This window comes from Rhincodon typus, chromosome 32, assembly GCF_021869965.1.
Source record: "Rhincodon typus isolate 14 chromosome 32, sRhiTyp1.1, whole genome shotgun sequence".
Lineage (NCBI taxonomy): Eukaryota > Metazoa > Chordata > Chondrichthyes > Orectolobiformes > Rhincodontidae > Rhincodon > Rhincodon typus.
The window spans coordinates 6,256,097-6,283,526 of record NC_063363.1 but is presented as its reverse complement, the minus strand read 5'-3'; the positions used below and the strand labels follow the sequence as shown (position 1 = coordinate 6,283,526).

Here is a 27,430-nt window from a genome sequence, read left to right as displayed (position 1 = left end):
AAGAAACATAATTCATCAGGAAGACCAGCTCTGCCTTTGAGCACTGTTTCACTTCTTAGTTCATCATGTGGCAGCTTTAATTATAACCATGGGAACCTGCAGCCAGAGGGTCCCATTCTTAAGGCAGTGGCAGTGATGCAAGGCATTGTCATTGCCTAGGAAGAGAAGTGATTAACAATTCCTTAGCAAAAAGCACCCACTATTAAATTCAAAGTGAACTACACCTCAAGTTTACAAATTCCCCATTAGCAGATTAACTGATCCGCAGTATAACAAATACATGGTGGTGTAATCACTGGAGAAGATAAAAGCTGAAAATTCCTTCTGGAAACTGATGAGGATCCAGGATTGGCACAGATGGCCCTCATTATCCTGATCAGAAATGACCTGTCCCATTAGGAAACTCTATTTTCAATTGCTTCACTGACGCTGCTCATCAAGTAAATCCTGGATAGTCTGGGCTGAGGTGAAGAATGGGAGTGAATTGGGGGAAAGATTCCTACTGCTCTACGGAAAAGGTGAAACAAAAAACTTAAAACTTTATGTACTTGAGCGACCAGAATGGCAGAAAAGGCCCCAGGCCTTTTAATGGTGACTAATTTCTCAGAACATTTTAACAGTAGTTAGGCCCACTGAATATGCAAGTTTGGGCATCACTGATTTAGATTTTTTTTTAAAACAACTGTCCAATGAGTTTGACAGAAACCAACACCAGTGTGGATCTGGAGTAAAATTAAATCTATTAAATTTGTAGCTTTTGTACCTGACAATCAGACGCAACACACATTAGGGTATAGATTAATGTCTTTTGCTGCAGATACTGTAAAACAAAAAAAACACATTGAATCTTGAAGCTAGTCAACTTTAGATGGTTCTTATTGCTACAGTCCTGCCAAAAAGAACATGGATTCTGGACATTAGCAAATGGTGAAAAAGACCAATGGAATTAATTATCTCAGGGTTAACTTTAACTGGTTAACCAGCTCAAACATTACCCTCGTTAAAATAGGGATAGTTTCTAGCTTGTTAGGTCAAGAATTGCCAAGTTAGATCAGTTAAGGCCCAGTGTCAGCCACTGTCTAAAAATGGACCCCAGTGATCCCAACAGAAACAAGGAGATATTCACAGTAAACCCTCACTGCATTAGTGAACATAACTGAAATAGTGTAAGGGTGGATTGTTTGAGCTCAGCTTGGCTGCACAGCCTTAATTCTCACTTAACATCTTGCTTACAGTCAAATCCAATTCAATTTAAACCACATTAATAGGGTCTAAATTGCTTTTCATTGGCATCAGCTTAAATCAAAGATTTGCTTGTACTTAATATTATCTTTTACTTTAAGGAAAACTTGGGAGACCGCTTATTCTACTTGGGACTGGCAACACTCAAAAAGCGAGGGTTGCAGGAATAGAACCCTTCCCTATTGAAGGTGCTGAATGCCAGCATCAGGTAGCCCCAGGTCAAAGGAAGACACCAACAAAAGTCAAAGGCAGTCCTCATACATTCGTGTAAGAGCTGTTTCAGGTACTAACCTGGGTTTAAAGGCTGCCATTGTACACTAACCTAGCTCAAGGCTGCACACACTAACAAGGTGCCAGTCCAATCTGTAATACTGTACCTGTACCACAACTTGCACTTCCCACAGAAGACATCTTCCAACAGGAAAGGTTAAGGACTGTTTCATTTGGCTTGTGAGATTGTGCTCACAGAGTTGAGACATTACAAAGAGAATCTCTACAGGCAACTGGGTAGAAGCCTCTGTGGGGTTGGACATAGCACCCAATGAAAAGCCAATGTCTGATTTCCTTCACCACCTGTCCTGCAGGCAGAATTATGATCACTTTTCTGGAAGTAAGAATCTACTTTCTTCAGTCACAATTCTTTATTTGTTCTAATGATAAACCAGTTTCCTGTTATCATGAGAAAAGGCAGCACAGGCTAAGATTTTGCGCAGTAACCAATGGGCTCTGAATGAAGCCAAAAATCACCCAGAGTCAGAATTGTATTTAGTTTTGAACATTTGTTTCAATTGCCCCAGTTGCAGGAATTTTAAATAAAATACCACCACCATGGTGTGAAATGAAATATATTCTACAGTAAATCTCCACATAACCATTGAGCTTGCTAAACCCTAAATCATACTGGAATTAAACTTGTTCCTTTTTGACCGACTTCTTTGGTTAACCCCCAAGATAATGGCTGTGCAGCCAAGCCTTTGGAGTTTCATTTCCAATGTCCAATCTCCTTCACTGAAAAACAAGTGACATCACTTCAGGCTGTTAGCAGCCCTCCAACTGAATTATATTCTCAAATTGCAAGTGCCAGCAGTTCCATGAACAGGGAAACTTGGACATCTTAACTGTCATGCTCAAAGGAGAACTTTTCAAGTGTTTATTGGCAATGCCAATCAGATTTGCAGCTCAATCTCACAGCAACCTTCAATATGGACTGCCTGGTCTGAACTGCAACTGTATACAGTATCAGTTCAAAAGACCTCAAGGCCATTTGTAATAATCATTCAAAGCAATAGTCACCACATTTGTGTGCTAACCAAATGGAGTTCCAGTTTAATTAACATTTTTTTTCAAAAAAAGATAAAGAAATGATCACTATTAACCATATGGGTCCTTTGACTTCCAAATTATAATAGCCGAACATTTAATGAATCAGGAAACAAGGATTTGGGTTCCGTCACTGACAAATCAGTGTGTTATTCACAAATATCTTCAATAGCAGAAGTGCTACAAATGGGCAGTGAGCTTCTCAAATTAGGAAGCCTGATCTGTTGTCCAAACTTTTACTGACCATCCCCTCCCACCAAACTCAAGAGGATTAATGGTCTGCAATAATAATTGAAGTGCGTTTCATAAGCCACTTTATAAGTTGGGGCAAGGGAGGAGGGGAAGTGAGAGGTGGGAAGGATAAGACAGGGAATGGAGGTGAGGAAGGTGAAGATATTGGGAAAACTGGGGTGGGGTGGGGGAAGGCGGGGAACAATAGGAAATGGGGAAGGGAGATTTGGAAAGAGGAAGAAGGGGGAAAGGAGGAGGAAAATCGGATATCTTGTAGGTTTTTGGCCTGATACCACTTTGGCAACAATTTCACCCCTGCCCACTCGATAATCATGGGGACCATTCTCTCTGACCAATGAAATACAGCCAAGTCCAAAAGGTTCATCAGTCAGATGCAGGCAAATACTTCCCCTTTGCATGTAGAAATTGTCCTTTGTTGCTAGGCAACAGGACATTTCCCCCTCTCTAGGCTTGTGTACCCAATGTCCTGCTGGCTTTATTAATAATTAGAGGTTATATTACCAAGTAACTTTGTTGCTTTTTGATTTAGTGCTAAATGCATGGAATAACATTGGGATACAACAACACTGTTTGAATTCCCACATATTCACAAAGAAAAATCATATTTCACATCACAGAGGCAGAAAGACTACCAGAAACCTACAAATGTTAAAAGGATTGACAATTATTACAAAAATATCACAATTTTGTAAATATCTAACCATTCTGTCTGAACATCACAGAGTGCGCCTCAACCCTGACGGTGTAGGTTTGAATCCCCTCCATTCCCAGCGTACGTTTACTAAAATCTCTCTTTACACACACACACATCCATCTACCTCTCTCTCTCTCTCTCTCTCACACACAAAATCTCACGCAACCAAGATTCCAGATTCTGCCCCAAGCGATTCTCTCCTTCATAGTTAAAGAAAACTACATTGACTGTTCTCATAACTCAAGTTCAACACTTGTGTCTTTTCCATCGCACATTAGAAACTAAACCACCAACTGTTGCCTTTTCAACTAAAGGACTACACACTCTCTCTCCATTTTTAAGGCACCCCCAAATTTCCCTTTTCACTGCTGGCCAAGACGTAACAGCTGTGTACAGCTAACCCCGTCTTTTCACTCCCATTTCCCAAGTTCCTTTTGTTTTTAAAATGACATTCCCCGCCACCCTCATCCCAGCAACACCCTAACTACGGCTAGATTTCCTAAATTCCCTCCCTCCCTCCCTCTCCCCACCTTTACATATAGGTGCTGTTAATTTACCAAAGGAAATGCAGCAGACGATTCAAGCATGAGATGAACAGTTGTGGCGACAACGTAAAACACAAAAATACTGCAAACTGTGCTTTAATAACTTGCCAAAACAAAGTTTAAAAAAATAAGAGGTAGCTTTCAGAATATGTTTTGACTCTTACCTAACCTGGAAGAGACGTTTTCCATTCATTTTTAAACAAAAAAGCACAAAAAAAGGAAGAAAAAATAATAATTTGGTAATGACTGCGCACACTCAAAAACAAAACTACTTTCTCTGCTGTGGCACTTTGCAGTCCTTTAAGTACTTAAACTTGTTGCTACTGCCCGTCATATTTTGCGACTTATTTAATGACCCATGCCTGCACATGAAAGGAGGACATCCAAACAGGGAAAAAAAAATATTAGCTGAACAAGGTCATACAACACGAGGTAATTCCAAGCGCACTGTGTGAGACACAGAAAATGGTTCAAAAAAAATTTTTAAAAATCAAATTTTCTTCCCCACATTCACAGCAGTGTTTTTCTTTTCCCCTCTCTTGCTTTCATGGTTAGACGTAGCACAGATAGAGATACGTTTTCTCTATTCTCCAGTCTGGCGGAATATCCTCTGGCTTGTGGCCTTTCATGTGCTTCTGCATAGCAGAAAGGCTGGGGCAGTAATCTAAGCATATTGTGCACTGGTAAGGGGATGCCCCATTATGGGTGCGTAGGTGCTTGATCATAGCAGAGTAGTCCCGAGACCGTTGATGGCACAGTTTACATTCAAAAGGCTTTTCACCTGCAAGAACCAAAATAAAAATCACATTATTCCTTTGAAGATCAAAAGTTGCTTATTTTCCATTGACGAACACACAAGACAATATAGAATCATAAATCCCTATAGTGCAGATAGAGGCTATTCAGCCCACTGAGTTCGCACCGACCCTCTGAAGAGCATCCAACTCAGACCCACCCCCACATCTGTAACACTGCATTTCCCATGGCTAAACCACCTAGCTTGCACATCCCTGGACATTACAGGACAATTTAGCATGACCAAATCCACCTAATCTGCACATCTTTGGACTGTGGGAGGAAACCGGAGCATCCAGAGGAAACGCATACAGACACAGAGAATGTGCAAACACCACAGAGGCACCCAAGGCTGGAATCAAACTTGGGTCCCCGGTGCTGTGAGGCAGCAGTGCTAATCACTGTCACTATGCAGCCCTTATCCTCCTCTCCAACTCCCCTTTCTCAATTCCTTTGGCCCCAGCAACCAATTGTTGTTTTTCTCTCCACTCCTATCTCCATCAATTTTATCTTTCTCCCATCCCAATTCCACTCCCTGCTTACTTCAATTTTTAGCCCTCCTAACTTCCCCACCCCCCAACCTCACCACCACTATAGACCAAAACAGGATCATCTGGAAAAAAAATAGCCATTCATCACACAGTCTATTTAGGTGTAGGGGCATCACAATCATGGCCAATCCTGCTCACATTGAACACAGTGCCACAGCCCAATAGAAAGGAGAGCTCAGGAGAGCAAGGAGGGGAGGAAAACCTGAATAGGGATAGAAGAGAGGATGCTATAAAGATTAAAATATTTACACGTAAACAGTACAGCGAGTAAGGCAACACAAAGATGTTGGAAAATACAGCCATTAGCTTCCAAATCAATTATCGCTCATTTGAAACTGCTTAATTTCATTAAAGCAGCAATTTTGATCCTAGAGACGCTTGGATTCACTGTACAAAGAAAAACTGATCGTCAAATAATGTGAAAGACTTTTCTAGTGTCAAATTGTTCTCAAACATTCATTTGTCCAGCAGCGTTTACTGAACCAAATCTACAAGATGCACTGTAGCAAGCTGTTCTTTGACTAACACCTTCCAGACCTTACAAACTGGAAGGGCAAGAGTAACAGGTTCATGGGAACACCACCATCTACAAACTCCTCTTCAACTCTCTCACCATCCTAACTCACACCCTAAAACCCTAACCCACTCCCACCCCCACTTCCTACCTACTAGCCTCATCTCTGCCCCCTTGACCTGTCTGGTGATCTTCCCCCATCCGCTTCCAAGCTCATAGTCCCCCAACCCCGCACAGCTCGTTTCTACCTCCTGCCAAAAATCCACAAACAGGACTATCCAGGTAGACCCATTGTTTCAGCCTGCTCCTGCCCCACAGAACTCATCTCTTCCTACCTTGACTCAGTCTTCTCCCCCCGGTCCAATCCCTACCCACATACATCCATGATTCATCTGACGCCTTACGCTGGTTTCAAAGCTTCTAGTTTACTGGCTCCAGCCACCTCCTCTTTACCATGAATGTGCAATCTCTTTACACATCTACTCCCCACCAAGAGGGTCTTAGGGCTGTCCGCTTCTTCCTGGAACGAAGGCCTGAACCATTCCCACCCACCACCACCCTCCTCCGCTTGGCTGTGTTTGTCCTCACCCTCAGCAACTTCTCTTTCAACTCCTCTCATTTTCTTCAGGTAAGAGGGGTTGCCATGGGTACCCGCATGGGCCCTAGTTATGCCTGTCTCTTCGTGGGGTACGTGGAACATTCCTTGTTCCAGTCCTATTCCGGCCCCCACCCACAAATCTTTCTCCGATACATCGATGATATCATTGGTGCTGCTTCCCTCTCTCATCTAGAATTGGAAAACTTCATCAATTTCACCTCCAATTTCCACCCTGCCCTCACTTTCACCTGGTCTATCTCTAACTCCTCCCTTCCCTTCCTCGACATTTCTGGGGATAGACTGGCCACTGATATCCATTACAAACCCATTGACTCCCACAGCTACCTGGACTATACATCCTCACACCCCACTTCCTGTAAAGACTCCATCCCATTCTCTCAGTTCCTCCGTCTCCATCGCATATCTTCAGATGAGGCCAACATCGGCAAGGGAGCCTCCGAAATGTCCACATTCTTCCTCAACCGAGGATTCCCCAGCTCTGTTGTCGACAGGGCCCTCAATCGGGTCCGACCCATCTCCCGCAATTCTGCCCTCATCCCTTCTCTTCCCTCCCGCAACGGCGATAGGGTTCCCCTTATCCTCACCTACCATCCCACTAGCATCCACATCCAGAAGATCATCAGACACCATTTCCGCCACCTCCAGCAAGATGCCACCACCAGACACATATTCCCCTCCCCTCCCTTGTCCGCCTTCCGCAGGGACCGTTCCCTCCGGGACACCCTGATCCACATTTCCTTCACCTCCAACACCTCCCCACAGCCCTACGGCACCTTCCCCTGTAACCGGCGAAGGTGCAACACCTGACCATTTACCTCCTCCCTCCCCACTATCCAAGGGCCCAAACATACCTTCCAGGTGAAGCAACACTTCACCTGCACTTCCAAGAATCTAGTCTACTGCATTCGCTGCTCACAATGTGGTCTCCTCTACATTGGGGAAATGAAGCGTAGACTTGGCGACCGCTTCGCAGAACATCTATGTTCTGCTTGCAAAAAAGGCCCTGAACTACCTGTTGCCTGCCACTTCAATGCACCACCCTGCTCTCTGGCCAACATCTCTGTCTCCGGCTTGCTATAGTATTCCAGTGAAGCCCAATGCAAGCTGGAGGAACAACACCTCATTTTCCGCTTGGGGACCCTACAGCCCTCTGGACTCAATATTGAGTTCAATAATTTTAGGGCCTAAACTCTCCCATGTCCCAGCCCCCCCACCCCACACACCAGGCCTTGTTACCACATAGCCTGCACCTACACACCCCCTGTTAGTCATGAACAGTCCCCATTAACAACTATTCACCCTCCCAGCCTGATTGTTAGCAACTCCTTTGTCTGTCCAACTGTCTTGCTCTCTCTTTAGGCTCTATCCTATCATTTACTCCCTACCCCACCCACCTCCCTATTTTCTGCATATAAACTGATGTTTTCCCAGCCACCATCAGAACTGAGGAAGGGTCACCGGACACGAAACGTTAACTCTGCTTTCTCCTGCACAGATGCTGCCAGACCTGCTGAGCTTTTCCAGCAATTTTGTTTTTGTTCCTTGACCTGTGTCTTCCCTCCCACCTACCTGACCCTCCCTCCCAACTGACCAACCCCCATCCCAACTCCCTACCTGCACTCACCTTTACTGGCTTCATCCCCGCCTCCCTGACCTGTCCATTTTCTCTCCACCTATCTGCTCCTCTATCCATCTTCCATCATCACCTCCCCCTCTCTCTCTATTTATTTGAGTCCCCTTCCCCTCCCCCATTTCTGAAGAAGGATCCAGACCCAAAACGTCAGCTTTCCTGCTCCTTTGATGCTGCTTGGCCTGCTGTGTTCATCCAGCTCTACATCTTGTTATCTTGACTCAGAAATATATTGGTTATTCATTCACAGGATTAAAATCCTAACATTGCTGTTTAAAAAAAAACATGGACCAACACTAAATGGGCTGCAATGACTCCAGCAGGTGGTTCACTACCTACAAGGGCAAATGGGGGTGGGCAATAAATACCAGCCTTGGCACATGTAGATGCCTCCACATTCCATGAATGAGGAGAAAGCACAGACAGAAGTTTATCCAGATCTTTAATGACATTTAAAGCACGTTTTTAATTCAAGTATTTTCCATCTGCTTAAGAAACTAGCTACAAGCCATCCCCCATTATAAATACAAGCCTAGATGAGTACAGCTCTAAAAAGAGTCAAGAGCCCAACACCACCTAAAGAAACCTACTTTATTGGCAGCCCATCAAACACTGTTAACATAGACAACAACAGAAATTGCTAGAAAAGCTCAGCAGCTCTGACAGCACCTGTGGAAAGAAATCAGAATTAATGTTTTGGGTCAAGAGAACCCACTGTCAACATAGACTCGCTCTATCACTGACATATAGTGGCAACTCACCAAAGCTCCTTCAAAAGCACTTTCCAAACATGTGACTTTCTGCAAGGAGGAGGGCAGCAGATACATGGAGACACCATTACCTGTGAGTTCCCTCCAAGACCCACATCATCATGTTAGCAATCCTTCACTTTGGCTGGGTTAAAATCCCACAACTCCATGGCTAACAGTGCTGTGGGTTTACCCATCCATTAAAGACAGCAGTTGTTCAAGGAGGCAGCTCATCACCACCTTCTCTGGGGCAACTGGGGCTAGGCAACTAATGCTAATCCAGGCAGCACCCCATGAACAAATAACAAAAATACATAGAAGTTATAACATGCGTAAAGATCATTCACTCCATCCAGTGAGTGCTGGTGTTTCCCCTCTTTGTGAGCAGAAAGTCCTGATCACAATTACCCATCCTGCCCCTCAATTCCTCTCTGCAGTACTAACCATTGGATTAACGCTTGCTGGTATGCTTGTCACTGACATAGCTTATTAGCCACTGAACTGAGTTTTAGCCGCTATTTCCCGTTAAGGGTTTCAACGTCACCTTTCAAGACGATTGAGAGAGCATGCGAGATGCAGGCTGCAAATCACTGACATTGACAGATATCTGTGAGCTAACAGTTTAATGCGGGGTTGGATGCTACCATTCACCTTCAAGTATTTTACACCTGTCCATCCCGTCACAGCAGATTTCTAATCAAATTAATTTGTGCCATTTAAGTGCAGCACTTGAATTATAATCAGCTGGTAAAATTAGGGAATTATATAAAATTGCAATAGATTTTGTTTGCAAATTAATTCAGCTCATTGTGTACTTGCTCCTTAAATTTTCATTGACCTGATTTCCCAAATCAGCAATCCTGTCATCCAAGTGATTTAAACAGGATTAATTCAACCATGGAATCAAGGGAGCTGAGGCTGTACTATGAATGATGAGGCAGATCGTCCTTGCTCCCAGTGCCTCCCTTCCCCACAAGATGGCTTCGTGCCCCAGCTCAGCAGGTCAAGTCTCTGTATATGGTTGACGCAAGTGGCCTTAACTGCCAGATGTAGCATTTCCTTGTGGTGACACTGTAACCAGCCTGACTGAAGCAACTTTTAGATGGACAATTCCTTTTGTTGCACGGAATTATCAGGACCTTACAGCACAGAAATAGGCCACTCAACTCAGCAGGATATTGCTCCACATGAACCTTCCTTCACTCAATGTAGCCTTCGACTCCATTCCATTTTCCTTTGCCTTTATCTAGATTACACTTCAAATGCATCCGACCATTGCCTCCACCACACCCAATGGCAGTGTTTTTCTCTCTCCGTGTTTATCCAGCTTCCCCATTAATTTGTTTATAATAGGAGCTGCTCTCTTCCCTGCTGATGGCAAACTCTATTCTGAAGAAGGGTCGCTGGTCCCAAAATATTAACTCTGCTTTCTCTCCACAGATGCTGCCGGACCTGCCGAGTCCTTTTTCCAGCAATTTCAGTTTTTGTTTCTATCATAGTTCTTGCTGGGGATTAAAGTGGAGCTCCCTCTCAATATCTCAGCTGTTGAGTTGGTCAGACACTTAAATTGCACCAGGTTGATCAAGGCAACAGCTTGCCGCTCCTAAGTGGGGAACAGGGAATTGCAACTGGACTCAGGATGCCCAATGGCGGTGGATTTTCCTGGGGCAGTCCTGCATCAGCACCTTTCAGCTCGTGGGAATTCCTCCTCATGGAACGATGAGACACAAACACTTCCCCACCCAATCAGGCAGGAACCATCCACCTCACCGACTTCCTCCTCCTCCACCTCCCTCCGGCCCCTGATGTGGTAGCACCTCACCCCCTGCCGAAGCATAGTCAGATGCGAAAATAACCCTCTATTTATTACCAAAGGATTAGCCATCCCAACCAGACAACAGAGAGGCACAATGCTGAGGTGAATGGGGAGGGAAGGCAAACAAAGAGGAACCAGGTGTCATCAAATTAATCTTGGGCAAGGGTAGAAATAACTTGCAATCTCTCTTATGGATGAATGGTCTCACCAGTAAGCTCTGGCCTCTCACGTGACAAAGTGTCACCAAGATAGTCAGAGTCAGGCATCCACAAACAGAACAGAAGGGGAAGGTACGGTCACAGAGCAGCGGGTGTTGGTAGGTGCAAATGATGGAGAAAAAATCCCCAGAGTATCGTTCAGTTATTTCAGTGTGCCATACTCTAGATAGTAAATCACCAACAAAAACAAATTCATAAGCGTTGGCTCATTTCGGCAAACAATTAGGGTAAGTTATGGAAGCAGCCAAGGGTGACAGCAGCAGAATTAAACATTGCAGAATCCTTCCAGCAAGGACTGCCTCCTGGTCAGGTGGCTTTATACTCAAAGAGAGAGAAATTCTCCATATTTCTCTGACCTCTCAATCCTCAATGCATCAAAAGTCAAATGTTGAGTTACATCTCCAGATTTGTCATCTTCAGAAAGACATCGAGATATTGATCATCAAAATACTACAATAGACACACAAATTGAAACTGAAACAGTCCACTCAGCTCTCAATATCCTAACCCTATTAAAAATCTGTAGGTCTGTCTCTTACACATTCTAATTGTCCTCCCAACATCTTGCCAGAGTGAATTCCAGATTTCGACTGTCCTCTTAGTGACAAAGTTCTCTGGAATTCCTGAGTGCTCCCGCCCTTAAGTTTATGATGGTGTTCTGTTGTTCTTAATTCCGCGAACAAATAGTTTAATCTCTCCCTGTCCTCGCAAACCACTTCAACATTTTAAACATTTCAATCCAGCAGCTTGCATTCTTCTATATTTGACAGAATATACCCAATGTTTAAATGTTAACTCCTTTATGTCTAATCTCCGTTATTATCCCAGCTGATATTAGTACAGGATATGACATATCCCAGACTTAAATCTGGCTTGTTAGATTTTTTTTTTTTTTTATTTATCAAGATGGTCTCTCACTAAAATGCTAGTGTTCAACTTTGGTTTTAACAACATACAGAAGTTCATTACACAAAAGAAATTAAGACAAAATTGATTAAACCAAGCTATTTATATATTAGCACAATCTGAAACATTTCAAAACAAACAGCAAAAATACTCTTTCATTTATCCAAGCACGTTACACTACTCAAACACAAACACAAAGTTTTTGCTTCTGCACAACATCCGAAAGTTTAACTTAATGACTTCTTTTAAATTCCAATCTTGAGACTTCTCTAGTCCTTGATTAGGACACACAACTGAGCTTAAACTTTTGCACCTTCAAGCAGCCCTTTCAGCTTCTAACCAAGGCCTTCTGGTTTGGAACTCTTACATTAAAATCCTTACACTGATGCAACCTATTCCCTAACAGTTCTAAACTATCTCTTTTCTTTAGGAGAAACAATTTCATACATTTTCAAGTGGGACATCTGAAAACTGAGGAAAAAAAAGATTTCCAAACCATGGGTCTTTCCTTTCAGAAAAATGAAAATCCTAATCCTTCTCAACAGAAAGCAAGTTAATTGTCTTCAAATATTTACTCTGTCCACTCAAAATTGTCCTGATACAAATAAAACCTATTTATCACCCACACTGATAAACACACTCGTAGAAACCGAAAGAACTGTTGATGCTGTAAATCAGGGACAAAAACAAAGTCGCTGGAAAAGCCCAGCAAGTCCGGCAGCATCTGTGAAGGAAAAACAGAGTTAACGTTTCGGGTCCGGTGATCCTTCCTCAGAAACGTTAATTCTGTTTTTTCCTTCACAGATGCTGCCAGACCTGCTGAAATTTTCCAGCAACTTTGTTTTTGAACACACTCGTAGACACAGACTGAAACCAAAATGGAACTAGTTCAAAATCCAAACTCTTTAATAAACAAACATTCATACAAACCACACAACTTAATCACATCAAGCTCACCATCTTCTTAAATCACTTCCTTTTACAAAAACAAAATCAAGCAAGCTTGGGACTCTCACTCCTGATGATTCAGCATTACCTCAACATCCACAGAAAACAGAAAATCTAACCCAATATAATCCAAGGTTCCGCAATGACACTAAATTCTGAACTTCATCCTTTTACCACCTAGGAACAGCTTAGATAAATTGAGCAGATAAATTAAAAATTTGGATCATCCCAAGTCCAAGATCACTGAAACAGACGAGTGATACATTTCTTAGTAAACTCCTCACTCAAAGATGCCACAGCACCATTTGGTGTTAAGAAGAGTGAGAAACAAGGAGTGAATGTAGAGGGGTGCACTTGTACCTAATGTGAGCTAAGATAATTCATTTGGGTTCCAAAATGGCACAGTATTTAAGACCAAACAAAGAACAGTACAGCAGAGGAACAGGCCCCTTATCCTGACAAGACTGCGTTGACATGATGCCTTTCTAAACAACATTTTGCCTCTACATGCCTGTATCCCTCTATCCCCTGCCTGTTCGTGTGTGTATGTGTCAAGATGCCTCTTAAACATCGCTATTGTACCACCTCTGGCAGCACATTCCAGGCACTTACCTCCTTCTGTATATAAAGAAAACCTGCCTCTCACATCTCCTTTAAACTTTCCCCCCTTATCTTAAACCTATATCCCCTAGTAATTCAAATTTCTACCTTGAGAATAAGACTTTGACTATCCATTCTCACCATGCCTCTCAATTTTGTAAACTTCTACTAGTTTGCCCATCATCCTTCACTGTTCAAGTGAAACCAAACTAAGTTTGTCAAATCTCTCCTTATGGCTAATACCCCCCAAAACTAACCAACATCCTGCTAAGCCATTTCTGTACCCTTTCCAAAGCCTCCACATCCTTCTGGTAGTGTGGTGACTAGAGCTGTACACAATATTCCAAATGGGGTCTAACGAAAGTCCTATGTAGCTGCAACAGGACTTGCCAATTTTTATCTTGAACAAAAACAAACTGCTGGAAGAAGTCACCAGGTCTGGCAGCATTTGTGAACAGAAATCAGAGTTAGTATTTCGGGTCTAATGGCCCTTCGTCGGAACAGTTCTGAGGGGTCCCAGTATTGATCCCTGCGGAACACCACTGATCACAGATCTCCAGTCAGAAAACCACCCTTCCATCTTTACTCTGTCTTGTATGACTAAGCCAGTTCTGTATCTATTTTATTGGCTCACCACAAGTCCCACATGACTTCAACTTTTGTATCAACGTGTCATGTGATACTTTGTCTAAGGTCCTGCTAAAGTCCATACAGACAACATCTACCGCCCTGCCCTCATTCATCTTTGTCATTTCCTAAAAAAACTCAATCAAGTTGTGAGACACAGCCTTCCCTGCACAAAGTCATGCTGCCTATCGCTAATAAGTCCATATTTCCCATCAAGATAGCAGTGGAGTAGGATGCTCCAACCAGAGATCCTCTGCTCCATCTGTTTATTTACTGCTTTTTTCTACTTTTTCCCTTTTTGCTGTTTTCTCCACCACCGTCCCCCACCGCCCGACGTAGAGCAGGCTGGAGGCATGGAGGGACGCGGGGATGGCCAGTGGAGGAGGGGGCATGGAGGGACGCGGGGATGGCCAGCGGGGTGGATGCACGAGCAATGTGGGGACCGGTGTTGGTCTGGGGACCGGTGCTGGAGATCAGTGGCTTGCCAGCCCAATCAAACCATGTGTGGAAGCCTCCTGCACTAATCTACTGCAGGCCCTTTATAGAATAGCTGTAATGATTATCTTTTTAACTTTATTTCTGTTATTCATAGTATAAGTTAGAAAAAATAAGTAATGTAACTTTTTACCTTTCTGTCTCTCCTTTATTTTTCTATTTTGTATTTAAGTTACGTACCTGGATACTTTGTACCTAAGATAATGCCACATTAAGCAACATTGTAAACTTTTCACCGTACTCCTGTACTGGAGTACATGTGAAAATAGAAGATATTCTAATTCTTCTGATTTTTTTTCAAATGTGAATAAATCTTATCCTCAAGAATCTTCTCCAATAATTTCCCTCCATTGACATAACCTCACCCACTAGCCTGTCATTTCCCAGAGAATCCCTATCACCCTTCTTATAACAAGGGAACAATGTTGACCATTCTCCAGTCCTCTGGGACCTTACCTATGACTAAAGAGGATGCAAAGATTTTGAACAAAGCACCAGTAATTTCCTCACCTGCCTCCTTCAGCATTCCTGATGGGTAGATCCCATCAGGTCTTGGGGACATGTCTACCTTAATGCTTTTCAAAACACTCAACACCTTTTTTCATATTGACATGCCCTAGAATATTAACACACCCCTCCCAGGGCTCCCCATTCACAACTTCCTTCTCCTTTGTGAATTCCAATGCAAAGTATTTGTTAAGGACCTCACGTATTTCTTTTGGCTCCTCACACAAATTCCCTCCTTCTTCCTGGAGTGGACCTACCCTTTCCCTGGCTACGCTCTTGCACCTAATATATGTATAAAACACCTTGGGATCTTCCTTAATCCGGTTTGCCAAAGACATTTCAAGGCCCCTTTTAGCCCTCCTAATTCCTTGCTTGAGTTCTTTCCTGCTATCTTTGTAAGGAGCAGATTAAATTTACCAGAGGTAAGTAGAAATACCAGATTTTTCTGTAACAGTACAGGAGGAGGAGGAGGAAAGGCGAGAGAGGGAGAATGAGTGTAAGAGTGCACACGTGAGGGTAAGTGTGACAGTGAACATGAGCATGAGTGCATCTGAGTGGGAGATATTTCACATTGGATGCATTGCTGGTGTGGGAGAACTGCTGAGAAAATAAAGCACACCAGGAATATTAGAATGGGAACGTTTTGATGAATACAGACAGGGAAAAAAATTCAATTTAATTTGGCAACATTTGGGGTGGAGGGGAATCTAATTAAAATCTTGCTGGGCCATGTATTAATGGATTTTAAAGCTCCTAGATGGGGTAGGAGACTTGATTTTAGCCTTTGGCATTTTCACGGCTTCAGATTTTTCAGTCCTCATGACAAAGTGCTCCTTTGCTCAGATCGCCTGAGCCACAGCAGAGAATGGAAAGCAGCTCAAGCAGACTGGCCCTGCAGCAGTTCACAGATTAACACACTGCAACATCAACATTAGGCTTTCCAGCTCACCCTCCAAGCATCGCACAGTTAATCTGCGCCGATACTAAATTACCACAAAAGGTTCTACTTCAATCAGCATTTCTTTGACCTAACTCAAATTAGCTTTGCATTTAACAAAAATAGAGACAGACTCTCCAATTTATAATTTTGAGCTGCAGCACATTTAATCTTTCACGCTACAAGGGAGTGCAATGTTAAAGCACATTGTACTGGCCTTGGTAACAATCTCTGGAAGAAGTCATTAGTGTGTGAAAGACCAACAATGTTCACTGTGCCGTGCAGCAAAGGTGTGGAGAAATGTTAACATCAACATACGAACATCACCTTAAAGATACCTCTATAGTGGATGACATTGGGTTTTTGAATGTCAGAATCTTAAATAATAAGAAGGGGATCTATTGAAACCCTGTGTACACTGACTGGGATGGGATTTATTAGAAATTCATGAATAGGAAGGGGTTTCACAATCCTGCAATGAATTGGAAGAGATTTAATAAAACATTCGAATCCCATTTAGAACAATTGCATAGTAATAGGTTCACTGGAATTCTAGATCCTGCAAGTGCATGAGGAGAAATTTAGACTACTGAAATTTTAGCAGTAAATCCTCATCCAAGTGGATAATATTTAAATATATATTTTTTCTCTGTGGTATGGAACAGGCTACAGAATCTAACTAAAGATTTGCAATTTGTTTCTATAGGAACAAGCGCTTGACTTAAAGTTGAGATTTTTAGGAACATAGCCACAACATTAACTGAGAACTTACATACCAGCACTGAATGGGATGAGTTGTGATCATAAACTCATTAACCTGGATCCTATAGTTAAGTAGAGATGGAGATCTAGTAGAAATGTCACAAGATTAGACGAGTAACACAGATGCCCAGGCCAGTGTCTGTGGGACATGGGATCAAATACCCCCACTGTAGCTGAATGAATTGAAATTCAATTAATTACCCCAATTCTTGTAAAAATCAGTCTGATTCACCATTGACCTTCATAGAAGGAAATCTTCTGTCCCTACCTGGCCTAGCTTACAGGTGAGGTGACTCCAAACCCACACAGCAATGTGGTCAAATCTTAACTGCCCTCCGAAATGACCTAGTAAGCTACTCAGTTCAAGGCTAAGAGGAGATTATCCTACTAAGATCAATCTACCCTGAATACCCTACATTTTTAGGACAGTAAAACGTAAGGTATGCAGGGTAGATTGATCCTAGTAGGATAATAGGTCGGCACAACATCGTGGGCCGAAGGGCCTGTACTGTGCTGCTCTATGTTCTATGTTCTATGTTCTAGAGAGCAACAAGGGGAGCATGGTGACTCAGTGGGTTAGCACTGCTGCCTTTCAGCACCAGGGACCTGGCTTCGATTCCAGCCTCGGGCAAACGTCTGTGTGGAATGTGCACGCTCTCCCCGTGCCTGCGTGGATTCCCTCCAGGTGCTGTGGTTTCCTCCCACAGTCACAAAGATGTGCATTGGCCATGCTAAATTGCCCACAATGTCCAGGGAAGAGCATGCTAGGTGGGTTAGCCACGGGAAATACAGGATTGCAGGGATGGGTTACTCTTCGGAGGATTAGTGCAGACTGGATGGGCTGAATGGTCTCCTTCCACACTGTAGGGATTCTATAAAGTGTCAACAAATGGCCAACAATGACATCCCATGAAAAGGAATTAAAAAGTCTCTTGTGTAAGTGTGAGCAGTGGCTGGATCTGACAGCTAGTCCTGCCTGAGGATTACCTGTGTGAACTCTGTAGTGAGTCTCCAGCTGGTGTTTCAGACTGAACTTCTTCCCACATCCATTACACTCGTAGGGTTTTTCCCCAGTGTGAATGCGCTTGTGACTCTTCAGAGTACACTCGTCTCGGAAGCAGCTCCCACAGAATTCGCACTCGTACGGGTGGTCACCTGAGAGAGGGGAAAAAAGCAAAACTGGTCAGGGCCACTTGAGTAAAGAAGAATCTTTGATGACCTCATCAAAACCACTCTCTCAATGTCACGATATAAAACAAAGAACTGCGGAAGCTGGAGATCTGAAACAGGAATTGCTGGAGAAACTCAGCAGCTCTGGCAGCCTCAGTCGAGAGAGAGAAACAGAGTTAACGTTTGGAGTCCAGTGACCCTTCTTCAGAACTAATTGGGTGAGAAAGTGTGACCAATCACAATGGAAAGATATATTCGCATTAGAAATGATGCGGAAAGATTCTTGTGGTGCAATAGTAGCATCCTTACCTCTTGTTCAGAACATCCTGGTTCAAGTCCCAACTGCTCCAGAGGTGTGCAATAACACCTCTGAAGAGGGCAATTAAAAATATCTAGGGTAATTCAGAGGAGAATAAGACTGGCTTCCAAATGCAACATGACATGATATAAAGATGGATTAGAGTATGTTTATAAAATTAGGGGTAAAAAACCAGAAATTGCTGGAAAAGCCTAGCAGTTCTGGCTGCATCTGTGGAGAGAAGCCAGGTTTAACAGTTCGGGTCCAGTGACCCATCCTCAGAACAGGGGAATATTACTGATGCACGTCTGCCTTCTCAAGTGGCTATAAAAAGGAGTAGGAGAGTTTTTTCTTGGTGTCCTGGCCTGTAGCCCTCAACCAATATTGCAAAAACAGATGATTTGGTCACTGTCACTTTGTGGGATCTTGCTGTGCAAAAATTGGCTGCTGTGGTTCCTACATCATTACAGTGACTGCACTTCAAAAATACCTCATTGTAATATCCTGAGTCATTTTGCAACCAAAATTATGGAAGATAATTTCTGGGCATCAAAGCCCTACAGAAATTGATCACGGAAAAATTACATTTTTAGGTTTCGCGAGATTCCAGATTTATCTCGAGTTCCAAAAAAAAAGCAAAGTAAAACTGCAACAACTTTGAGATGAAACTAATGGGTATATCTGAAGACACTGACGGATTGTTACATGAGTTCATGGTACAAACTGGTTTAAACCCAGCGTGCTCCATCATTACCACTATCTCTTAGTAAATTCCACCAGGAGCAAGAACCTTGTACCTATCGGTCAGGGAAACTGGCTGGGGATCCTCTTAAGTTAAATTCTGGATGCCAAAGGAGGAGACTTTAAGAGGGCAGCAACTTGCATTTTGATACAGGATCCGGTAGCCAAACACTTTTCTAGGTCCCTCATTTGCATTCTGACAGTCCCGTACAAGGTGCTGTACAAGATGATAGCTTTGTAAATTATTGATTTTCAATTCTTGATGTGAACTTGGTCTCCTGGCACTCGCAACCTCAAGGTGAAGCCTGGCGCGGTCTAGTTTGTAAGGACTGTTAATCTGAACTCTTAATTCTCTATATTTCTAATTTATTAGACTTTTTATTTCTTTATTTTTCTAATTTTTTCCCCTAAGAATTTGTACTGAGGGATCCATACCCAAGAACCTTGGTACCCAAGATGGCACCATAAGTGGCAACTTGTAAACTTTTCACTTGTTTCCATGCGAGTACTTGCGACAATAAAGCTAATTCTAATTCCTTTTGCCCTTGAGACATTGTCTCCTGCTGCTTAAATGCTCTATTGAGTAGTCTCCTGTAGATCCACTCATTTCACATGAGCCTAGACTGTGAGCACGAGCACGCTATGCAACATGAGATGGCATCACAGTTAACCCAAATCCTAATGTCACTTGCCATTTTAAAACACCCTTCCCAGGAAAAAACTCCAGATGGATGCTGGCGGCAGTCACTCCTTGGGTGATTCCCCCCATGTTAGCACACTCAATCATCACTACCTCACCGTCAAACTTACAGGCTACAGGGACAGGAGCTCAGCAGAGCCCAGTGTTACTTTGAAATGAAAACAAATGAAATTGCTGGAGAAACTCAGCAGATCTGGCAGCATCTGTGGAGAGAAAGCAGAGATAACATTGGAGATCCAGTGACCTTTCTTCAGATCCTTGAGCGTTTCTCCAGCAATTTCAGTTTTTGTTTCAGATTTCCAGCGTCTGCAGTTTTGTTTTATTCCAGGGTCACTTGGATAGGCTCAGTCAGCCAACAAACTATGGGAGAAGCTGCAGATTGTGCACACAACAGAACACTCACTTCATTCAAAACTCGATGAGAGGGGCAAATTAAAACAGAAAAATATCTTTCCTTCAAAGCCGATATCTGATATTTCGCCGCAGAACCAAAACTATTTTACACTGGCCATTCAAACAAAATCTAGCAACCAGACGCTTTAATTTGCTAATTATTTGTCTTAGTGATATCTAATCCTCTTGTTGATCCATCTATTTATCACAGCAGAGAATATTCACCATCGCACAACCCCCAAGCTGCAAGTATACTCCAGTGAAATGCAATAGGCGGAGGTACTTTTTTGTGGTACCCTCTACTTTCGAGCAGATGGCAAGAAAGCTGCTGGCTGTGCTACATTCTCTACATTTCAATGTAGAAGCTTAGCAGCTCGGGTTTTTAAACGAACAACAGCAACCTGCACTTTTCACTGCATTGATGTCAATCAATGGCTTTGCATAAATTGCGTTTAAACCACTGCCGCTCCCCCATCCCATTCATCACATCAAGGTCTTTCTTCTGGATGTCCCCCTCTCTTTCTCCATCCACTTTAAAGCTGGCCAGTGCCAGGAAACAGCACTCATTGCAAACTGATCCAGGTAACCAAACTGTTTTCAGGATGGTCCAAGGTTGCAAGGTTTATTTTCACTAATTGCATTCTTACAAGTGCACCATTTGTCAGAGAGAGTCAGATCCTAGCCAATTGTTTCGTTAATTGACGTGAACTTCATATTCTGTTCCAATCAGAATTTTATAGTGGAGGAAGCAGCCATTCAACCCATCACATCTCTGCCAGCTCTTTGAAAGAGAAAGGTATCCAATTAAATCCCACTTCCTGACAGATCACAGTCAAGCCATGTCCACACATTAATAGAAAGTAGGATGGGAGACTGGTACAGGAGAGAACTAACCAGTAAGCACTTGCTCCTCAAGAACAATCCAGTTCCTCCCACTCCTGTCTTTTCCATTATTCCTCCAATTTATTTCCTCCTGCAAATGCTAATTTAATTCCCTCTTAAAGGATACTGTTGAATGAGGAGCCTTTAACACATTGCGCTTTCTAAATCCAAACTGCCTGTTGTGCATGATTCAGCATAACACATAGCAAATGATTCATCTAATCCCCTTTAAAGTGACATCTTAATCAGAGTTGTACCACTCTTGCCCATAATGAGAAACTTGTAGGTTTGAGTTGCATTCATAGACAGCAGCACATAGACCAGGCAGTATTGATGTAGTGAAAACAAAAAATGCTGGAGATCACAGTAGGTCAGGCAGCATCCGTGGAGCGAGAGCAAGCTAATGTTTCACGTCTAGATGACGCTTCAGCTTATTGATGTAGTGTTGTGTTTTCAGAGGTGTTGTTACTCTTGGCACCTGACGTCTCCTCAGATTAAAAAAAAACCCACTGCACTCCTGAAGAAGGGTAACAGAACTCATTCCAGAGTTGTGGCCAACTTTTAACTTGTATCAACTTTCAAACACAAATCGACCACACTAGTGAAAATGGCTTCCAATGCGGAAAGGTAGAAACAAAATGACAAAGATTTAGGAAAATAGCAAAATGCCTGCGGCTTTTGTTTTAAACAGTCGAGTTGTTATTGTTATCTGTAACGCACTGCCCCAAAAAGGAGTTGTAAAAAGGAATCAATATCTTTCAAAAGCGAATTGGAAAAAAAAATAAGATTGGGCTATGGAGGAAGGGCAGGAGAGTAGGGTTGATGCGCTAGTAAAGGAATGATTGGTTGAATGGCCTCTTCCACAGCTTGATCATTTAATGGATGGTATTAAGCAGTTGCTCATCTTGTTTGCTCTGCACAGGGTCATGCCATGCGAGAGCTGGCTGTGAGGTCTGTCTGCATGACGACTGTGTTTCTCATGTCAGTCACTGGAGCAAATGATCATGACTTTTAAGAGAAGAAGGTTTTTTTTAAAAAAAAACTTTCCTCCTCTGAATCATTGGAATAGTTCTCCCTTTTCAATGGGAGCCTGTTAACAGGAATATGGGAGGGCTCCAGTTCCATCCTATGACTGCAGAGGGACAAGGTTTACTGCTACCATGTGAAATTGATCGAGATCAGGTTTCCCTAGAAAGGGGAACAGCGGAGAATTTGGGCAAGGAAAGATTTTAATTTTATAAAATTAAAAACTGCAAATTATACGCGTGCAATAATGCAATGATGTCTTTGCCGCTCCTAATATTTGGGAAACCACTCAGACGAAGAACATCCTCTGTGAAACAAGTAGCAGTAACCGCACAAGTTGTTGCCAAGCAATAGTCAGCCTCTAGCATGTTGATTATGTCAAACTCCTGCTCAACAAGCCCGACATGAAGCGTGTAGCCAAGTGAACAATTCTGATCCCCCATCGACTGCCCAGAGGTCTGCACCTGTGCCCCGAGCAGTGTATTACCTGCAACAGCTGTCACAAGGGCTGTAGTGACACCAACAAGCAGTGACACACAGCGCTGGGACAGATGAAGTTTTATTGTGTGTGATAAGCAGCAAAGATCTGTCACTGCCCAGGGCTCTTGGCTGGTCTGCACAGCCAAATACGGCCTGCTAGTGAATGGCAAACAGCAAAGATCCCAGATCAAAGCACAGGGAGATTTTAAATCCAAGTCTGACCTGCAGGAAATTACTGAGGCTTCTCTTTGCTGCTGCTGCTCACCGGCATTTGTTCATTTATAAAACTAACATTCCAGTGGTATCCAAAAAGGGAACTACAAAATAAACAAAGGTAACTCGTTTAAGTGTAACAAGGAAACTTCATTTTTCTAAAACTGGAGTGTATTTCTCTACCCTATCTATTGGCTCCCAGTTCAGTAATGCCTTTATTATAAAATTCCCTTTATAGCTTTCAGGTCCTTCTGTGGCCTCAGCTCCTCCTCCTCATTCTTATAACCACCATGAGCCCCATAACCTTTCAGATCTTTGCACTCTTTCAATTCTGGTCTCTTAAGCAGTGATTTTAATATCGCTCCATCATTGGTCCCCATGCCTTCAGGAAGGGGAGGAGCAGCAGACCATATTGTCAATGCTCATCTTTGGCTCCACATCCACTTTCCTGCCCACTCTCGATATCCCTTAATTTCCTGTGACAACAAAAATCTGTCTCTTGGCCTTAAATGTATTTAACAATGGGGCATCCACAGCCCTCTGGAGCATAGCATTTCTAAAATTCACAGGCCATGAAGTACACACATTTCTTCTCATTTCAACCAGAAGTGATAGTCTCCTTATCCTGGGACTGTGCCCCACATTTCAAGACTCCACAGCCAGGGAAACCTCTCCCTCTGCTCTGTTAAATCCCTTCACAATCTTCTATCTTTCAATGAGATCACCTCTCGCTTGTCACAAATCCAGGGAATGTAGATATAATTCTTTCAGCCCTTCAGTACAGAAGAACCCTCTCATGTGAACATTTATTGTACTGCCTCCAATGCAAATATATTCTTCTTCAGATACAGAGATTAAAATTCAAACAGTACTCCAAGGGAGGTTGCATAAAAGCCCTGCACAATTTTAGCAAGGCTTCCTTAGTCTTGATTTCCATTTCCTTTGCTACAAGCTTTAGAGAAATGCAGATCATGCATTTGTATAGCACTCAGGATGTCCTAAAGAGTTTGACATGCAACACAGTCACCTTTGGGTGTAAGCAAACATGGCAACCCATTTGCAAGTACCACAAAAGGCAATAATCTAAATGCACAGTAAAAGTAGGAAATAGTGGAACTGGAGCAAATTATGGCAGATGCTGGAATCTGTACTGAAAATCACAGCAGATCAGGCAGCATCCATGGTGAGAGAGCAAGCTAATGTTTCGGGTCTAGATAGACTCAAAATGTTAGCTTGCTCTCTCTCCATGGATGCTGCCTGATCCGCTGTGATTTCCAGCATTTTTTGTTTTCAGTACAAATTGTGGAACTGCACTGCTATAAAAACTCAAAACATCAACGCAGATTCTCTCTCCCTCTCTGCTGATACTGCCGGCCCTGTTGACCATTTTCTGTTTATGTTTCAGACTTCTACCAATCACAGCGTTTTCCTTTTGAGACATTAAATTTGGGTGAACTTGCCAGAGAAACTGGCCAGGATACTGGAGACAGCCACACTGCCCTGCTTCAAAAGAGCATTGAAGGATCTGTGATACTCTACTGAGTCTTACCTGGCACCTCGAACAATGTTGTCCTCTTTCAGCACTGCCCTGACAACATTGCTGACTCGGATGTCATTGTCTCATGTGTGCACTTTTTAAAATTCCATTGCACTATTTTGAAGAACAGCAAGGGAGTTATTCCCATGTTCCTGGTCAATATTTGATTTTCCATTAGTAAATCAAGTGCAGGTTCTATGATTGTTCCACCACTGCCTCAAGGCTGCTTGTGGAACTTTCTGGATGAACAGTACTTCCTTCACGGCAACACACTTTACACATGTAAAGGACTTCACTGGCTGTGAAGCTCTTTAGAGTGTCCTCAGGGACCAAAAAAAAACACAAGCCTTCTTTCTTTTCCATCTCTTAAGCAAGCTGCTCTGTGTTGTCAAATGATGCTTCACCCACACAGGTATAGTTAGTACCATCTGGCAACCATTCAGAACTCTCTCCTCATTGTGTTCTGATGCGCACATGACAAGCGCCACAGGCAACCAACATCTCTGAGACTTCAGATGCAGTTGGCTGGAACCTGCTGCCAGTTCCATTAAGAAATTTAGATTCAAAACTAAACTGTGAAATAAGTATCATGGCGTGTTTGGAATCCACCTTATAGAATGATGAGACCATTCAGTCCATCATGCCTATGATGGCTCCTTGAAAGTGTTATCCAATTATTCCAACTCTCCTGCCCTGATACCAAAGCCCTACAATTTTCTTTCTCCCCCCCCTCAACCCCACCACTTAAATATTCCATTTTGAAAATTATAATTGATTCTGCTTACCTAGGTCACAATTCTCCTGATAAAACAGATTCAATTTGTCTCCAGTCGCATTGAATCAGCACCGGCTGGTTAATAATCCCCAAACCAGTAGAGAAGATTATTAAAGTTATTAAATTAGAGAAGTTTATTAAAAACCTCTTGACAATTTTTAACACCTCGATTAAATCTCCCAGGTTGCAAGGAGAACAATCCCAGCTTTGCCAATCTCTCCAAATCCCATCATTCTAGGAAACTCCTCTGCTCTTTAAGATCTTGTCATATTTTAAAGTTTCTCAACTGTCCTTGTGGACTAAACCAATTTAACTGCAAAGTTGTAAAAATCAGGAAGACTAGAGCAGACTAGAGCTTTTGTATCTACGAAGAGAAGATTTTACAAAGGTCTTGAAGATTGTGAAAGACTTTGATAAGATGTTGCTATGTGGAAAAATACAAGATCACCATTTAAATCCAATACAGAATTAAAGAGAACATTCTTTAACAGAGATGAATAGAATGTGGAAGCCTATAGGAACAATAGGATGGTTATATTTACGGGTAATCAGCAGATAGAAGGGTCACTAGGCCTGAAACACTAACTGATTTCTCTCCACAGATGTTGCCAGACCTGCTGAGCTTTTCCAGCAATTTCTGGTTTTTGTTTCTGATTTACAGCAGCTCTTTCAATCTTTAAGATAGACAGGTAATTGATTGAGAGAGGGTGGGCTGGGGGAGGTTGGAGATAAAGAATATTAGTTTTTTTTTTTTAAATGGGATATGGGCATCGCCAGCTAGGCCAGCATTTACTGCCCATGCCAGAGGGCAGTTCAGAGTCAACCACATCACTGTGGGCCTGGAGTTATCCCATCTGCAAGCCAGACCAGCTGAGGTCAGATTACCCTCCCTAAAAGGGCATTTGGGAATTAGATTGACTTTTATAAGAATTGAGGAGTCTTAGTCACCATTACTTGAAACTAGGTTTATATTTCAGAGTTATTAATTGAATTGAAATTCCAGCAGATAGCATGGTATGGATTTGATTCCACGCTCCCCCATACTGGGTCTCTGGAGGACTTGTCTAATCCAGTAACATTGCTACTACATCACTATCTCCTCCTTATACATTAGGATCCACGTTGGGGAGTCTGAAGTCACATGTAGGTCAGACCAGGTAAAGACACATTTCCTTTCCTGTAGGGGCACCGGTGAAGCAGAATATGTATTTTAAAATGACTATCAGCATTTGATAACTGACATTTATCTCGCAAGATAACATGCCTGTGAAGTGCCCTCGGGATTGTTTAAAAGTTAACTTGATTTTGAGTCACGCAAGGAGTATGACCAAGTGACCAGAAGCTTGGTCAAAAAGTCTGGTTTTAAGCAATGTGTCTTAAAAGGAGAGAGGCGAGGGGTGGAGAGGCTTAAGAAGGGACTTCCAGAATGTAGGAAGAATGGCGGAGTGGTCAAAATCAGGGGATGTGCAAAGGCCAGGATTAGAGGAGCACATCAATCAGAGGGCTGTGGGATGGAGGAGGTTAGAATTAGGAGGGGCAAGGGACAGAATCTGAAAACAAAATCAACTGTTACTTAACGTGCAGCCAATAGGGCAGCAAGCACAGGGATTAGGAGTGTACGATGCTTGGTGTGATTTAGGATGCAGGACAGAGTGGATACACAAATACAGGATGGGAGCCATTTGATTCAGCAAATTTAAAGTGTAAATTTAGCACATTAGTCAAGACAGAGTTAGGTTGAACAAAGTTCTAAGGACCATGGTGGAATTTGCACTCAAATCGGGTGCATTAGCCCGAATTATCAGGTCAGTGGTATTACCAATATCACCATCTACCCCAATGAAGCTGACACATTGATTTTAAATGCAAGATCATTGAGAGTTCTGGGAACCAGAAAAGACAATACACATGCTGTGAGAGGTTTACTCATACAGTGGAAAGACTGACTCACTTTACTGTGGATCAATTCCTGCCTGCAGCTTTCTCCATCGAAATTCTCAGATGATGCATTATTTCATTTTTTGATATTTTAATCAATCTGCTCAAAGGTATTATGACAGACCTCTGGAGCAGGCAGGATTTGAACCATAAACTACATCTACCAATGTCAGAAATCACACGACACCAGGTTATAGTCCAACAGGTTTATTTGAAATCACAAGCTTCCTGAGGGCTGCTCCTTGTCAGATAAAGTCAGCAGCATTCCAAAAACTTGAGGTTTCAAATAAACCTGTTGGACAATAACCTGGTGTCGTGTGAGTTCTGACTTTGTCCTCCCCAGTCAAACACTGGCACCTCCACGTCAAATCTATCAATGACACTGCCACTGCACCACAGAACCCTAGTATTTCACTCCTTTACATACAAGTCAAACATCAAAAAAGCGTGATAACAACGTGTAGAGCTGGATGAACACAGCAGGCCAAGCAGCATCAGAGGAAATTTCTGAAGAAGGGTCTAGGCCCGAAACGTCAGCCTTCCTGCTCCT

At 42.8% G+C, this 27,430-nt stretch overlaps 1 protein-coding gene across 3 annotated transcripts in view; it reads right to left on the bottom strand.

Annotated features, from left to right (window-relative positions):
- Positions 1-4,133: 4,133 nt before the first annotated feature.
- zbtb16a (zinc finger and BTB domain containing 16a) overlaps positions 4,134-27,430 on the bottom strand; it is a 244,137-nt gene continuing 220,840 nt past the window's right edge. For all 3 annotated transcript variants that reach the window (XM_048615417.1, XM_048615418.1, XM_048615416.1), the window contains exons 6-7: positions 17,715-17,882; positions 4,134-4,834 (exon numbers count right to left, since the gene is read on the bottom strand). In XM_048615417.1, the coding sequence (XP_048471374.1) occupies positions 4,605-4,834; positions 17,715-17,882 (398 nt within the window). In that variant the 3' untranslated portion in view covers positions 4,134-4,604. The remainder of the gene's footprint in view (positions 4,835-17,714; positions 17,883-27,430) is intronic.